The following is a 17,984-nucleotide window of genomic DNA, read 5'->3' on the forward strand; positions in this document are numbered from 1 at the left end:
TAAACACCTCCTATCCTGAACTTTGAAGAGAGACTGAATAATACAGCTGGTGTGTGTTCGCACATTTGCATAAAATAATGTAACTGAAATTCCTCATAAACAAATTCTATACATATTTTCTTGAAAAAAAAAATCAGGAGCTAACATAATATAATGTCAAAGAACAATACAGATTTTGGTCAAATATATCAGTTCAGAGGAAAAAAAAAAAATGTTCATACATCTTAAAGTGCAGCCTGACATCCAAATTGATAAAATATGCCATGTTAAAAGCCAGCTTTAAAATAAAGTTCCAGGTTAACTACCTGAATAAATTCAGCGTCATTGAGAATCTGTGCTTCCTTGCATTCCGATTTAACCTCAGTTTTTGCTGTGCTGATTCTTTCCAAAGCCTGTTCTCTTCTTTTTTCTCTTTTTTCTAGTCTGGCAAAAGCTTGCAGGATAGCTTCCATTTTCCGTTCTTCTCTTGTCTGATGGATTTAATAATAATCATGATCAAGTTTCAGTCACAATCTTTCGCATATGTAAATACTTAAGTAAATACTTTTTTTTTTTCCCCAAGTACTTCAGAACATGTTCAGTGTATGTTGACATGGAGATCAATTTCAGCAGAAGCTCACAGGAAAGGGGGATTTTACAATGACTGCAATTATTACAGACTTCTGAAGAAAGGCTTGCATTCATACCAGCCCTGACAAACAAGAAGAGAGTCCTGCTTTGGATTTAAGAACTTGCTAAAAATAGTGATTTACTAGTAAATCACTGGCCTATAAGCATAAAAAGAATACGTAGCTCTGACCCACTTACTGGCATAGTATTTAAAAACAATGAAACACTAATGACCAGAAAGATATAAAAAACTAATACATGTACGAAACAAAACCAGAAAGCTCCATTAGCCTCTGACCCAATTTTCCAAGTGTCACAAACTGTATCAAAACATACACTCAACATCCAAGAATCACTATTTCAAAATAAGGTAACATTAGGTCACGCAGAAGCTAAATTTTCTGTCTATCCGTAATTCAGGTCCTAGCGCTGTACAGAGGCAGATCCCTTCATCTGGACAGAACTCTGCTTGAGACAATATAGAGGTGGCAGAATTGAGGGCTTCTATTACTTTTTTTTTTTTTTAAATAAATGCCTGCAGCTCAACAGTGCATCGATAGCAACAATGTGTCTATATCAAAGAAAGAATACCTGCAAATATATGGCTCATACGAGCAAATGAGGAACCCAATTCTGTTTTGCCACTGAACTTGCCCCTGCTTGGTAAAATATAGACCAACTTGCAGTTATTTGCAATCCTCAGAATGGAGCTAGTAATAATTACATCTTTAACTACTATAGCAACTCTGCTGTAACTAAGTTTCACAGAGAGCATTGCTTCAGGAAGAATATAAATCTAAAATGCACCCCCCCCCAAAAGCCAGCACATCCTCTACCAATACATCTAACAGTGTTTGATGAGAATCATTTCTCAAAAGCATCACAAGACACTGTTGTATGTTAATATTAGAACTCACGCTGTCATTCTTCAGATTTCCTATTAAAATATACATTTTACTTGAGCAGATTTTGCTTTCTGATGTCCAATAAACACAAGTTTCATCAATTTTGCTACTGAGTTGTAGGAAACACTGACCAAAAGGAATGTATACCCCATCCCCCTTCATTTTTTTTTTTTTTTTTTAAGGTCTGGGCAAATGCAGACAGTTTTGGTGCCACCTTGAACTCCACTTATCAGAAGTTCTGTGAGCACAAACAATAAAATGAAAGTTCCAAATATTAGTATTTCATTATACAACTTGGCCAAGTTTTTGATTTAACTAGTAATTTCAAGTATCTCACATTTTGAATGCCTAACAAAAAAAGCACATTTTAAAATGCCAGTTTTCGTAACACTGTTCTACCAACCTCTAAAAATTAGGATTTCTGAGCCTTTACAAGTTGGGAACTCAAAAAAAATAATTAGTCAGGCAAAAATCCTGACTCCTAATACTATCTATAAAAATGGCCATTACAAATAACAAGCAATAATAAAGAGCGAAGAAAGTAAAATCCTGATGATTTCTATAGTGTCTTTTTTTGAAGGCAATAAAAAATTATATACATTTGAAGATAAGCAGGTTTTTGTCAGAAAGCAATGATCAAGCTAGATGAAATGCTCTCAAATAGCAAGCCTTGCATTTTAAGTTGAAGTTCATGTAAGGATCTGACATCACATGAACTCAGAGTCTACAAGCCTACAAAAAGGCAGCAATTAGCATGGGAAGAACAGACATCACTAAGCCTTAGTGACAACTTTAGGCAGCTACTTGCTTCCCAACTTACCATCTTCCTTTTCCTTTCTGCAATCTGCTCCTCTGATTCCATTTCTACTTCATTGCTAATGGGAGTTTTTTCTTCTATATCATCAATAAAATCTGGCTCCTGAAAGATGGAAATGACTGCTTTACAGAAACTCTACTACTCTTTGAAACTAGGGAAAAGTTACATGGAACTACGAATCCTCAGATCACTATATCAAAAGTAACCAAGCCAATAAATCAAGACAAAAATGTAAAAAATCCTCATATCCACTTGTACCTTTGTACAAACCTGTAAATATAATCACTGGACTAGATCTTTTCTATTCAGAGCTTAGACACATCTGCATCTTTTTTCTTTAGCATATTGATCTTATTGAAATTCTGGGGTTCCATCCACACTCCCCCACCCCACCAACCAAAAAAAAAAAAAATCAGAATTAAACCTCCAAACCAGCAGAAACTTTCGGGCACTAACACTGTCCACTGATCTAGCCACTCTTTACAATCAGTTAAAGAATTAGGAGCTTTACATTACACACCCATTAAAAAAAAACAAACAACAACAACAACAAAAAGCATTAGTTTTAGTGAAATAGAATTAGTGTCAAAGGAGATGTTAACAATTACATAGATGTTCTTCTCAGCTCAAAAGTGTATTCTATTAAAGTCACATTTTCCATTTAAACTCTCACTACAGAATCTAATGACAGTGCCATACCATAAGGAAACACAAGAGTTAGCTAACTAATAATGGTTTTCTGTTTTGAGAAAACAAACAAAAAGAACCCCCACCATACAACAACCCCCCGCCAAACAAAAAACCCCCAACCATGAAACAGTAACTTTGGAAAGAGTTAAGTGTTCACTAGTCCTATAAGCAATTTCACTTTTACATAAAGGACTAGACAAAGGGGTTTTTTAAGATTTGTCTTAAAAGTACATTTACATTTCCCCATATGTTTTCTTTACCTTAGCATTATATATCTCACCCCAGGAAAAAAGCTATTTATTGACTGGCTTCTATGTTTAGATACATGTTTTAATAGCTTTATTCTCTCAACTCCTACTGTTTTAAGTTCAGTTTTGAAAAACAATACTAGTTCTCCTGTGACTGTTCTATATAAACACTGTATATTACATTAAAAGCTCAGGAGAAGGTTCCAAATACCAGTTATCACTTGTTAAAAACAAAACACAAAACCAAAAAAAAACCCCCACAACCAAAAAAACCCACAAAAACAAACAAAAAATCACTTAAGATGAGAAAGTCTAAATGTTGCCTCTCTGGAGTTCATAATTTGTTACAGTCACATGTCATGCCTTCTGGACTTCCAAGCAGTTTTAAGCTATTTAGCTACTAAAGCCCCAGAACAATTTGATCATTTTATGAAAACTGGGGTCAGTATGCTCATTTTTACCTTATTCCTTCACTCCTAAGTGATGTTAAAAGAACTAGGAAATGGCTCCCTCCCAGAGTAACTCCTTTTTCTCTGCCCCTAAATCATCATCAAAAACCATCTGTACTGGTTTTGGCTGGGATAGAGTTAATTTTCTTCATAGTAGCTAGTATGGGACTATATTTTGAATTTGTGTTGAAAACAGTGTTGATAACACAGGGATGTTTCCCTTAGTCCTGAGCAGTGCCTACCCAGAGCCAAGGCCTTTTCTGCTTCTCACCTCACCCCACCAGCGAGTAGGCGGGGGGGGATAAGAAGTTGGGAGGGGACACAGCCAGGACAGCTGACCCCAACTGACCCAAGGAATATTCCAGACCATATGACGCCATGCTCAGCATATAAAGCTGGGGGAAGAAGGAAACGGGGGACATTCAGAGTAATGGCGTTTGTCTTCCCAAGTAACCATTACATGGGATGGAGCCCTGCTTTCCTGGAGATGGCTGAACACCTGCCTGCCAATGGAAAAGTGGGGAATGAATTCCTTGTTTTGCTTTGCTTGTGTGCATGGCTTTTGCTTTACCTACTAAACTGTCTTTATCTCAACCCACGAGTTTTTCTCACTTCTACCCTTCCGATTCTCTCACCCATCCCACCGGGGCACGGAGCGAGCAAGCAGCTGTGCAGTGCTTAGTTGCCAGCTGGGGTTAAACCACAACACCATCATATAAGGAAAAAAAGAAAAACAACAAACAAACAAAAACAAACCCCAACTCCCCAAAGAAAGAAAAGATGGACAGTTACTAAGGTAACCATCTGCTCATGTTAAATATTTACCTTTAATAGCTACTCTGCAAAATTAAGTTAATAATTAGTCTCACAGATCATTCCCGCTAGTTCTTTAAACTGACATATTAAAAGAAAGGCTAATTTAAAATTGACTACAGTGGTATATTACCAGGTAGATTTACCATACTATCCACCTATTATCCAGTATTTAGCTTCAAAACATTCCTTCCTCCTCCTGAGTCCCCAAACTCTATAGAAAAGAGCTGCAGAGCTCTATTAAGCACAGAGCTGCAGCCAACACTTAATATTCTGGGTTGAAGGTTTATTTGTTATAGAAGCAGGGCTAGTCATTGTATGTTTAAAATACTATGCTCCTGAGTAACACATCCAACTAACGGAACGACACTTCAGGATGGACTGGGAGCTCCTGAAAGTGTGACATGAGGCTTTCACATTAGAGATCCACAAAGAAATTCAGAGGAAAAATGTATAGTTAAAACTGGTATGGGAACAACATATCTTTAAATACAATCAAATATTAAGGAAAACTGAGAATAGTATAAAAAATTCTAAACAGCTTATCCATCATTATGATTTCTGATAAATCTCCCTACCTCTTTTCAGTGACTTGTTAAAATTCCTTTAGTAACTACAAAAAGAGAGTATTTGGTTTAAAAGCTTTTCTTTCTGATCATCTTTGTGTCAATACCTGATTATTAGAAATGGACAGCCTGAGGGGAGAGAGCTTCCTCTGTTTATTATCTGCAATTTTCATTTTGGTGGCTGCTCCTTCACAGTCCAATGTGATGTTCTGATTTTGAGCCTCCTTTTCTCTTGAAACATCTTTCTCTTTCTTTCCCTTTTTCCTTCTGGTTTCATAGCCAGTATTGATGTTTTCTGTAGGCTCAGAACGTCTGAGAACTGGACATTCAGGATTTTCTTTGAGGCAAGCACAATCCACTTTGTATTTACTGAAATTAAATGCACAAAGGCATATTTTGATTAGGCTGTACAGCAATAAGACTTTTCAATACTGAATTACACAAGCTAATACATTTCACAATAAACATCTGCTATGATGCAAACCAACCATATTAAAAGCAGTTGACTCAAGTTTTCACCAGGATATACAATATTGCTGTGATTCAAATCTCATCTACCTGTTAACAATTTGTGGCTTTTTGCCGCATGGAATTCCTTTAAAGTCAAGGTTAGAATTTGCTTAGAAGGTGGAAGACATCTAAAACCCAAGTATATCCTGGGTAGAAATATAATCATGACATTAAGAAAATTAACAGATGCATGGAATGCAGAGAGTTCTTGCCTTATGCAAAGACAGTAGACACAATTTACAGAACAAGCACACTGGAAAGAACTCGGAGTCACCTCGTACAATTTTAAGTTCCACTTGGATGTACAGGAACTGTTACTGAAACACATTCAACTTGCACAGGCTGTCAGCTGCAGGTACTGAACACAACTACTACATACTTCTAAAAGGATAAATAACAAAACCCAAAAACCCTATCAACCAGGCAATTTCTCAGGTTGTCTTAATGTGAGGGACGTAAGAATATGTCTACAACACTTAACAGTGCAAAGTATCTTTAGCTAGTGTCCTGGTTTTGGTTGGGATAGAGTTAATTTTCTTCTTAGTAGCTGGTACAGTGTGTTTTGGCTTTAGCGAGAATGATATTGATAAACTTATGTTTTAGTTGTTGGTAATTTTAAGTTAAGGATTTTTCAGTCTCCCATGCTCTGCCAGCAAACAGGTGCACAAGAAGCTGGGAGGAAGCATGGCCAGGACAGCTGACCTGAACTACCCAAAGGGATAGTCCACACCATAGGACGTCATGCTCAGTATATGAACTGGGGGGAGTTGGCTGGGTGGGGTGGATCGCTGCTCGGGCATCGGTCAGTGGGTGATAAGCAATTGCATTGTGCATCACTTGTCTTTTCTTGGGTTTGGGATTTTTTTAAATTATTATTAGTTTTACTCATTTCCATTCCTATTATTATTATTATTATTGTATTTTATTATTGTTAGTCTATTTTATTTTACTTTAGTTATCAAATTGTTCTTATCTCAACCCACAAGGTTTACTTCTTTCCCCGATTCTCCTCCCCATCCCACTGGGAGTGTGGGGAGTGAGTGAGTGGCTGTGTAAGTGCCTAGCTGCTGGCTGGGCTTAAAGCGTGACAGCTAGTCTGAACCCAAGTTGATTAATACAGGTAGTACTCTATGGACATAACTAGCTCAGGTCCAGAAGTAGTGAAGGCATGTCTCCACCACACCACACCCACGCTGACTTACGAGCGGACCACTGAAAAGTGTTATTACCTTGGTGTAGCAAAATGTGAAACAGTTGGACTGTTTCTGGATCCCATCAAGTGCACATAAATAGGCTCTTCAATACTTCAGCTTCCAAGGTTAGTATTAGCCTAGGTGTTCCTGCACAATGTACCTATACCCTAGAACATTTCCTACTAGCCAAGAGAAATCATTACTAGATTATATCACTCGAAGGCCTTATTTTGCCATCAGATTTCAAAGAGGTGTTTGAATAACAATTCCTACATATGTGAATGGAACTTAACCAATTATTTCCTTTACCATTTCAAAACAATGCTTACAGATAATGGCAACAGTTTATTAGAGCCTTCCCCAATTCGTCAAAGGAACAGCAATTATATTCAGGAAAATCTGTAACAGGTTATAGAATCTGAGGCACTGAGCATTCAGTGTATTTGAACATTCTTAATCACGCATTAAACAAACGCCATTTATAACTAAATTCCACAGACACCATCTTCCTGAAGTTACGCTACAGAGGCACTCTGAAATAAATAGGGCATTATCTATTTCTAGATTTTCTTCCCTCTACTCTCCCCACACTATGGGACACCTGCATACAATAAATTTTCAAAGTACATCTTTATTCATATTCATCTCAGTTTGTATCTTTTCCACATCATTTATAAGTACCTGCAACATTGCTGAAATTAGGAACAGATATGCAGTAATAAAAATACAGAGGAAACCCTGCCCCCACACACACTGTTCATCGTAAATACAGTGTGCTTGAAGAGCCCTGGTGTTATTAAAGCATGCAAGAAAGTAAGTGATATAAAAACAAAGGCACTCTGAATTGCAACATAACTTAAAAGGCATTAGATGTATTTTAGAGCAGCATGCTCAAATACTTACCAATTTCCATAATCAAAATCAAATGCTATAGTAATCTCTGCTCCCTTTGGAATGTTATGGAGGGAGTAAATATAAAGATGAATTGTTCCATCTTCAATGACATGCCTCACCTATATTCAAGAGAACATTATTATATTATCATGAATTACTTTGGTTTCCCCTTTTTAATTTTTAAATTACCTATAAAGAAATTGTAGGGATCGCTCAAATTATCAGTTGGGAAACTCAAGGAAAAGGGGACTTCTTAGTAAATAAAACCTAATTTAACTTTATGTATATGCTTACCTCCGCATTTGGTGTACATGACCGCCTGATGAATCGAGCTTCATTTCCAAAAGTCCTTGCATCAACACACATTTCTAGCCCATGGAATTTGGAATAAAACAAAACAAATGGGTATGGCCTGAAAAAGATATAAGAAAACCAGAGTTTTATCATATTTAAAGATGCTAAATACCACTTATTCTTCACATTAGTTAGCTTTGTAACATGATGTTTGGCACAATACACCAAACTTGTGGGTTAATCTGAGAATAACACGTTTGTATTTAAGCTTCATGATTCTAACTGGTACATTCTCCAAGTGTATTCTCAGAATACCAAAAGTCTGAGATACAGCTCTGAATGTAATTCTACTGCACAGGATCTAAAGGGAGGAACAGTAACAGGGCAAGCTCTAGACACAGAAGACACAAGGTTAAGATTCTTCATCTTAAACTTTTCTTATGGCAGATCCTAAAATGAAACTCAGGTAGAAATTCAGGTGCCTCATAGAATCATCTGAAAAACCAGAATAAAATAACACCTCCCCATCTCTGCCTAACACCTGCAGTATCACTAGCACCCAACCCTCCTGAAGAAGGGAGGCATCTAAAGCTCATCTTGGCAAAGTATTTAAGTTCTGCTATTACAATTGCCAGGGAACCATTCCACCTTTACTGAGCAAAAGCTCTATGTTATCTCTCCTCCAACAGGCCTCTTGCAACTTCCCAGGTAGTTGTGTCCGTGCAGTTAATGGCAGCACTGAAAATGATCCACAGGAGGAAGGAAGCAGCCACACATTGTTCAGTAACTTAACCCAACTACAGAACTCTGGCAGCAAAATAGTCCCAAGTTAACCTGTGTCCAATTCCATTCTTAGCCTGATGGACTTAAAATCTATTTCTCTCACAAAAGAGAATATCTTTGCCATTACCTTCTGAATTAGTTTAGGATGGTAGAACCTGCCAATCTTTGGTTTAAGGTGCACAACTACCTAACTGAGAATGCAGGAATCCTGTAACCAGGCAAGAACAAAGAAGAGGAAACTAACTCCTGAACAGATCTGTAAGGATATCTGGAAAAGAAGGGGGAGACCGGATTCCAGCTACAATTATTTTTAATCAGACAACAGTAAAATGCAAGACATTGCTGGTAACTAAGACCCACTTGTACTTGAGGCAAGAGTTTGGCAAAACAGCATTTTAACAGTTACCTTGTTAAAACATATGGAATAAACAAACCTTTTAAAGAAATATCCATTAGCTTCAAATTGTTCTCTCAGCATGAACTTTCCTCTGTATTCAATAATAAGTGCATCAGGAGGCAAGTCTTTGGCAGCTTTTAAAATTTTCTTGTTTTTTTGCACGTAGCTCTATAAAGACATAAGTTAGTCTATGAAGTATCATTTTCTACCATTTTTCTATTAACAGCAGATTATACTTTCACAACTACTAAACAATTCTGTATGACCTAAAAACCCCTCCTTTTTGTAAATAAACCTCCAGACTGATTTGATCAAACTGTCCTGTTCCCCTACCAATGCAACTAGTTATGAATTTAGATTCAAGGAATGCTTTAGCCCTAGTTCTCCAGTACGTGGCTGAAAACCAACATATTCATGTTCTCACAATTCAAGTACTATATCCCTTAGTGCACTTAACTCTCACCGCTACTAGGATGAATTGCTGCATTGTTTTGCATAACACTTTCAAAAGGCTTCTATTCCTTCAAACAAAACAAAACATGCAGACATAAAAGGATGTTCATGATTCATTCAAGGAAAAACAGAACAGGAAAATAACAAAATAATAATAAAAGAGAATCCTGAGAGAGTTTCCAAATTTATTTTCGTATCTTTAGATGGAAGGATGGCTTTTAATTAAAAACCAATACATACCCTGACAATTAGTGAACTCACACCTTTCGTAACTGTCATCGCCAATCAAAAAGGAAGTAGCCTCTATGTAGGCAAAAGGCTCTGTAAGCAGGGATATTCCTCTAAGGAGGGAGTCCCATATGCCATGATGGTCTTTGAGGAAAAGAAGCAAAGATGCTTCTATTAATCTGCTACAGTAACTACTTCTGGAGATTTCTGCTACAAAATGCTAAGGTCTGTTACATGGCTCTCATTTTAAGCTGATAAATAACTGATGTTAAGGATAGAAAAAGACATCGCACAATTTCTGCATAAACTAGAAATTACAGGATCACAAGAGTAAAAAGAAAAAAAAAAAAAGGAAAATCAGTATCAGAGTATTACCTACCATCAGAAACATCCTTCATGAATTAGTAAATTAATTTCTATTCTGAGTACCTAAACATCCAGAACACTTACCATACATTAAGAAAAATGTGGACAATTAACATGTTGATACACACAGCAGAAAAAAAAGATTCCAACTTCGATGCTTCTATCTACTCTAACCACTCCCGATATTCCTCACAGAGCAGAGAAACAGCAGCAAGGTTTACTGTGTCCACCACAAAAGACAGTCTAAGGACAATCCAACATTCAGGCTCAGACTAACACCTTAGCCATTTTTATGATATGCAAGTGTAAACATAACCAGGGGTGATACAGGATGTATAAAAATCAATTACAAATTCTGAAAAAGCTCTGATGCTTAGATCTGGTGAGACAAGATACAGAAAATGAATGTGAAGTTCGCCCCCCACCACCTTTTTTAAAGGCATCTAAATGGATATCTTTGTCATGGCACAAACCCAGCATGCAGTAACACAACATGGCACAGCTCGTTACCTCTACTGGAGGTTTGAAAATCAGATTGCTGGTGCTGACTTCCTTTTTGTCATTTCCATTGCCTAATCTCAGAGCTAGTTTTTGTGCCTCCCTCTGGACACCCTCACTGTACTGGTTGTTGTTTGCCTCTTCATAACGATCCATCCATGCCTTGATTTTAGTTTCCCATCCAAAGTTCGAACTGTCTGTAGGATCAATCTCTGGAGCTGAGCCCTAAAAATTGAAGTAAGTGACCAGACATTACAAGGTAAGAAAAAGATAATAAAATAAAAAAAATAAGCCTACAACAAGACACAAAATGAAGGGCAAAGGTATGCCATTGATTTAAGGTTTGGGTTTTTTAGGAAGTCCGGTATAAAATTCTGTATTACTTAAAAGCATTGAGTTGAATTCAGTAGCATTACATTTGTCCTTTTAGGAATTGTATAATTTCATAAATATCACCCAAATTCAGGAATACATTCCCCCTTCAACAGGGATGCAAGGTTTTAGTGGGACAAGAATGGAGATTGACATTGTCTCCTCCCACAACTGCATTGCATCACTAATCTACAAGTGCAGGAGTTGGAGGGTCAGATCTCCCTGCCTATTCAACTTTTGTGAACATATGCAAAGATGAAGAACTCCAGCTTCCATCCTGTAATACACAGATTTGATTTTCCCCTTTCAACTTCAAGGGTCATGCTGTATCTTTTACTAAACTTTACTAATCCTACACCTACTACATTAAGGTTGTAACTTTAACGTTACAGGCTTTGCACAGATAATTTTTCTCCCCTTATCTGTTCCTCACTAAAGAATTTTCTTTTGTGGTGCTTCAGATCCTTTCACTTTCTTTACAAGTGCCATTTTACCTCCAGACCTCACAAGCAGCAGCCAGGCTGCAGCCAACCAATGCTCCTTAAGGACAGCAGCAGCCAACCAACGCTCCCTTTTCTATCCACCTGAGCACAGACTCTATTAAACATTAATAAAACAGCAAGTAGTTCAGCAATTCAATTTACCTGTTTACATTTCTTTTGTAAATTCTCTTTTGCCTCAAGAGAACCATACACACAAACAGCATTAAAAAAGGTTTGATGCTAAGAAAACCATGAAAAAACACAATAGAACCTTACAAACACCATATTCAAAAAGCACAAAATACACATTCTCTTCCCCAAATCTGTCTTCACTAATCACAAGTCACATCTTATACATTTGAAATGTAAATTGTGTCCCACTTGTTTTTATATATCCCAAGGATGAATAAACTACGGGAAATACCTAGTTTTCACACCATGCATATTTTCATCTCACAGAAAATTTAGACTGCTGTAACACTTAAATCTTACAAAGCAGACATACCAACACAATTCCTTAAACTATGCCAGCACTAGTGAGTAGAGTCCCACCAGATAAATACATGGAGGTATGACAGAGCAGAACCACTAGTTTAGCTTTCAAATGCAATATAGCCATTTCATTCTTTTGCTGCTTAGAGCTATGAAAAGCTGGAGCTACGAACTTCAAATGAGGCGTGCACTCAACTTCACTCCCCTGCATAGCACAAACGGGCCTTAATTCCTCCACTGGCTCTTGAAAGCCAAGTATTCTCAGAATAAAAATTTACACTATGTTATTTCAGTTAACTCTGCAGGACATAAAGATGTAGGGCTCATACCTTAATTTAAAATTACTATGATGCGTACGTAGTACGCTAGTTATCAAGAGTATTTTAGTGCTTAATGTATAGCCCCTATTGCATTCTTAATGCTTCATATTATTTAGGTAATGCACAGTTAAGGTTTAAAACAAAACCCAAACAAAATCACGTTACCTTTACTCGTGAAGATTTCCTGGATCCTTCTCGAAATGCCTGAAACAAAATTAGGTATTTATATTCTTTGGAGGAAATACAAAATCTAAGGAATTCAAAATCTATTAACAAATTAACAGCTTTTCAGTGTGGGCCATTCTCAGTAAAACATGCAACATGACGACAACAGAACAAACTACATTGAAATATCAAGAAGGCAACAGGTTACATCTCACAAAACGTATTTTAAAAACCAATTCAGCATTCTAAGCGAAGTGCAAACTGGATGTCAGAGCTAGTAGTCCAGGTACCCCTGCCTTTTTCCTATATTACATGACAACTCCAGAATTTCAGAATTCAAGACAAAGTAACTGAAAAGTTACTCACAGAACACTCCATGCTTATCAGGTAAACTTGTAAATTGCCCACATCCTTCACTACACAATTTGTGGAAGGAGGGGAGGGAGAAGCAGGTGTCACAGATGTCCTATAACGTTAACTTTTGAAAGAAGTTTGCCATTCTACAACAAGATCTCATTCTTTAAATCACCTCACACAATGTTGGGAAGTAACAGACGAATTTCTGGTAGTAAATTGATATTCAGAACCATTCATTCAAAAGGAAACATTTTATTCAAGATTTCCTAAGAGATATTGATAACTAATTCTGACTTCGAGTTTTAAAGGACAAAATTCTCATCCAAGCCAGTGAAACTGAACTGCAGAAAGGAACTCATTAGTTTAGGAAATTCCATGTACTTTACTTCTTCCCATATATTTTATTTATCTTCACATGTATTATATTGTTTACACCTGTAGCAAAACAGTATAATGTCAATTTCCTGTTTACCAAAGTAGTGTAGTGGCTAACGTTCTGACAGCACACTTCCACACAATTTCAACTCAAATAAATGGACATGAAGTCACATCAGGACAACTGACAGCAAACATTTCTGAACTTTAAACAACCACAACTGAAGACTTTCAGACACAGAATTCTTCTTTGGGTATCCAAAGCTTGCTCTGCCCCACTTCTAACTGTATCAAGTGGTCCAGTAAATTCAATTCCTCACAAATTCTGCCTCAATTGTAAAATTGAACTTTCATGGCTAGTACATATTAACTTCAACGGGGCAGGGAGAAGCAGGGAGGACTGTACCATTTACTACAGAGTATTACGTTCCAAGCTAAACCCAGATAGTAAAATATTATTAGTAACAATAGCCTGATTAAAACCAGTGTCTCTTTGTAAGAGATGTCACATAGCTGCAATTTATAACACAGTTATAAAAAGAGAAATTACATTAACTTACTTTTTTACATTTTGCTATGTTCTGTTCTTTCTCTCCACTTTTTTTCCTTTTCTTATCATTGACTTTTGTAACTCTTGTAGGATTTACAGTAATTGCAGTTGGTGCATGTTGAAAAGCAGTATACAGTTCCACAGGAACCTCATCACCACTCTCTGTTGCGCTGGTATCCCCATCTTTAAAACAAAGAACATCCCATAAACAATCAAATACTGTAAAAGAACATTCACTAGTTACTTTACACCTGCTTTTAAAAAACAAAAATACATACTGACAAATGCTTCAAGCACTCAAATGCAAAATTCACGAACAGTTGCAACAGCATGAGAATGAATGACCAATGAGAAGCTGATAATTAACAGATGTTTGTAATGCCAGGTAAGAAAACGATACCAGATTAATTCCATTCAAAGAATGGAATTATATTATCATATTCCACTATAAGCAAAATTAGAATCAGAACAAAAATGGTAAAAAATTTATTTGTTAACTCATTTACTTATATATATCTTTTACTTGTAATATGGCTTTAGGATTCTCTCAGATGACTGTATTCTAGATGGGATTAAAATTAATGACTGCTCAGCATTTCTTGTGAAGCCCTATTAATCAGTCATGTGTAAGTCATAATCAACTATTTCAGCTGCAATTTGCAGTGTCAAGTACCTTTTCCAGCTAAATATGTCAATTTAGCCAAAAGCCTTCTCTCCACAAAATCGCCTAACAATAACATTCTGCTATTCAGGGAAGAGAAAAGTGAAGTCTATTTTACTCATTAAAACAAGATCACACACAAACTGACAGATTTTTTCTCTCTGTGCTGTGTACCCGCAGACCTAAAAGCCAAAGCCTGAAATCTAGCATACATCAGCATTTATGTCAGACAAATAAATTTCCTGACCTGAAACAGGATTACCCTAGTTCTGTCAAGATGAAAGGCTGTGAAGTATGGGGAGAACTGGGAAGAGAGATGATGCATATAGATAGGAAACTGCTGTTCACATGCGCTCAAGTACGGACTTCTCAGATTTTAGCAGCTTTTCCAAATACTCTGCCTTCAGTAAATAAACTTCACACTAAGCAAGACTTTTTCTGAAACTGCATAGAAGCAGGCTTTACAAATACTTAATATGAGAGCAAAGAAAACATTCCTTCTGAGCTCAGAAGGACGTTGCCTTAATCAGTGCACTCAGCAGTCCTAATTCTTGAAACCTTCTTTACTAAATAAAGAACTCCAGCTAGTGGTTACTCCAGATTTTTCTTGCTCACAACATTCCTTAACAGGATTCTTCTGTGTACAGTAAGCAATCCAATTTTACCATCTGAGTTTCCTTTTGAACAATTTATTAGGCACTTAATTATACTTTATATATTAGGAACTGATGATGTTTTCTGAATTTGTTTACATCTCTGCTGGGACTATTTTCTGAACTAGCATTAAAAAACCCCATAGAAATGTCTAATCAAAGAATGAATAGCAGAATAACCAATGGTTGAGAAATGAAAACCCAAGGCCCTCTTGAAATTGTCAATGTTTGTAGTCCATACACTAGTGCCTACAGAATCATTATATCACAGTCAAACACCTCTCCTCATCCCCCCAAAACCCCACATAACACCATCTTCCTTAGGGAAGTAACATTTCAGCATTGTTGTCTACACTGTGCCCTAACTTACTGTAAAGAATAATTACCTAAACAGAACATATAATTACACCAAATTGTTTTGAGACACTCCTTCCTAACCTACATAACCTGCTTTCACTTTGAAGAGCCTTAGTAAAGCATACTAAGGGAAGATTTTGCGTCTTGGAAGGCAAGATACAAACTCTCCAAATTTCACAAGAAGTTAGGGGCCCAGACTCATTTCTCCATAAGCACCAAGTGATTTCATCAGCACCAATTTCAAGACCAGACAGCTTGAAGCAATATCCTTGAACAAGCTACACATCTAGATACTGTATCTTTAAAAACAAACCAACCAACCAAAAACCAAACCAAAACACACACACCCCCCCACCCCAACAACAAAAAACCAAACTGAAACATCCAGGACACAACTGAGTAGGGGCTTAACAAAGGTGCTCGCTCCACCAAATCATAGTAAGCAATCCAATGCACGGTAAGCCGCACCAGAACTACACTTTTATACCAGAACAACAAAACCGACACCACCACATACAACCACAGGCCCCAGAACAATGGGCTACAAATGTTGCCAGGAAAAAGGTGATGTTGTTATGCATAAAAGTTTAAGACTCTCACCAAATTTCTTATCATGTGAAATGTTCACTTAAAAGCTCTTTCCTTGAGGCAAATCAACTGATCTACTACTTGCTCCCCCACTGTTTAGCTTTGGATGCAATGTGGCTAAACCAGCAACTCTTTAGAAATCTTTACAATAAACCCCATTATACTGTATTCTCATATCTAAATGAAAAGCCCTATTATACATAAGCCTAAAGAAGAAAGCCCTATATATATGTATAGACATCAAAGAACATCCAAATAATGCAATTTTACCTTTAATCAAACACCCGTGACTTAGTAATAAGTAAGTTAGAAGTAACGTTCTGCTGCTGTTGAAGACTTAAAACATTGAATAGATACATTCAAATTGATGCCACTTTTGCTTTTCCTACTTGGAAACATCTATGAAAATTGGCTATTTTTACTAATGTCTCATGGTAGACAGTTCATACCCAGAATTACTTTAAGTCTGATTGAACCATGTAATATCAGTCAACATACAAAAAGTGCATTTAGCCAAGCAAATGTATTGGCTAAATGAAAATTAACTAGAGATGAAAGCATACATTCATTTCAAGTTATGTATTACAAATTGCAGTAATTAATACTGCACTTCAACCGAGTCTTGGACTAAACAGGATTAGAATTCATCTTTGGTTTTACTCTGTTTTGATACTTAAAATTTACCATTTAGTATCTTTTCCTACTGAATGCATAGAACAGATTTAAAAAGACTGATCATCAGGATTAAGGAGGGCTGAACACCAACTTCAAAGGTAAAAATCGCTTCAGCTCCTGCTAAGATTTTGACTCTCTCCTCCCTTAAGTTTATAGTAAACAATCACATAGTGTGGCTACAAACCCTAACAGATGACGTAAATAGCTCAGACCATCAACATCCCCTATCCTGTATGTAAATTCAAATTCATCCTCACAGTATCATCATACCGTTTAGTGAACTCATTAACTCCAAATGAATTATAAACATACTTGTTCTATTATTTTAATAGAATCAGCAAAAATTAATTTTAAATTCTAAAAAAAAAAATTGTACTATCTAGCAGATCAACTGAAACTTTACAAAGTAAGTTTGGTTTTGTTAGAATGAAAACAGACAGAACAAAAAATGATTGTATTTTTTTTAAGTCATCAATGCCTTTAAGGGACTTAAGGCAGCTTAGCACTGGACAGCAGGAAGTATCAACCGCACGAAGAAGCGCTATTAAGCCACACTTCAGAATTTTCTGAAGGCATATGAAATAGGCAGCAGGACCTTATCTACATGGTATTTTCTGAAGAAATCTTCACACACACACACTTGCACATACCCCAGTACTTCAAAGACATGATTTGTAAGTAAAACATGTTAAGTTTAGGAGAATGACTTCCTCCCAAATTATGACTTTTGTAATAGAGCATGAAAGTATCACCTGTCAACCAAGAAACCCACAACACGTTTTGGTAATAGCTAGACAAAACTCCTGGCAAGTTAGGCCAGCTGAGTTTTGCAATTCTGTAAGTGGTAGGACACCTAATTTTATAAAATATAGAGACTGAAATAGGTACTTGCACTACAGTCCTCATCTAGTTATCAAAGGAAAAAAAAAACCAACCCAAAACACCGTATAATCGCATTACCTAAGTTTAGCAATTTTTCTTGTCAAAACAAACGCAATAACATACCAATACACAAATCCAAATCTACAGCCAACAAATCAGAATTAGGACTCCCTCTCAAAACCATGCTAGATTGTTTTAAATCTCAATTATGTAATTCTTAGAGACAGGAATATCACATGCAATAGAACACTTTTAAGAGATTAGTATGAGGATATGAGTGGTCCATACTATGAAGGAAAAAAAGACAGAGCTGTGAAGTAATGTTTCCAAAAAGAAAGTAGA

The 17,984-nt window shown here is 36.6% G+C and overlaps 1 protein-coding gene across 1 annotated transcript in view; it reads right to left on the reverse strand.

The window, feature by feature from the left end:
• Window positions 1-17,984, reverse strand: part of KMT2E (lysine methyltransferase 2E (inactive)) — a 66,412-nt gene that overhangs the window by 17,282 nt on the left and 31,146 nt on the right. The window contains 9 exon segments of the mRNA XM_052791031.1: window positions 306-470; window positions 2,335-2,433; window positions 5,205-5,466; window positions 7,704-7,813; window positions 7,989-8,106; window positions 9,206-9,336; window positions 10,726-10,938; window positions 12,545-12,583; window positions 13,837-14,009. Of these exon segments, the coding sequence (XP_052646991.1) occupies window positions 306-470; window positions 2,335-2,433; window positions 5,205-5,466; window positions 7,704-7,813; window positions 7,989-8,106; window positions 9,206-9,336; window positions 10,726-10,938; window positions 12,545-12,583; window positions 13,837-14,009 (1,310 nt within the window).

The sequence above is a fragment of the Harpia harpyja genome, chromosome 6, assembly GCF_026419915.1.
Source record: "Harpia harpyja isolate bHarHar1 chromosome 6, bHarHar1 primary haplotype, whole genome shotgun sequence".
Classification (NCBI taxonomy): domain Eukaryota; kingdom Metazoa; phylum Chordata; class Aves; order Accipitriformes; family Accipitridae; genus Harpia; species Harpia harpyja.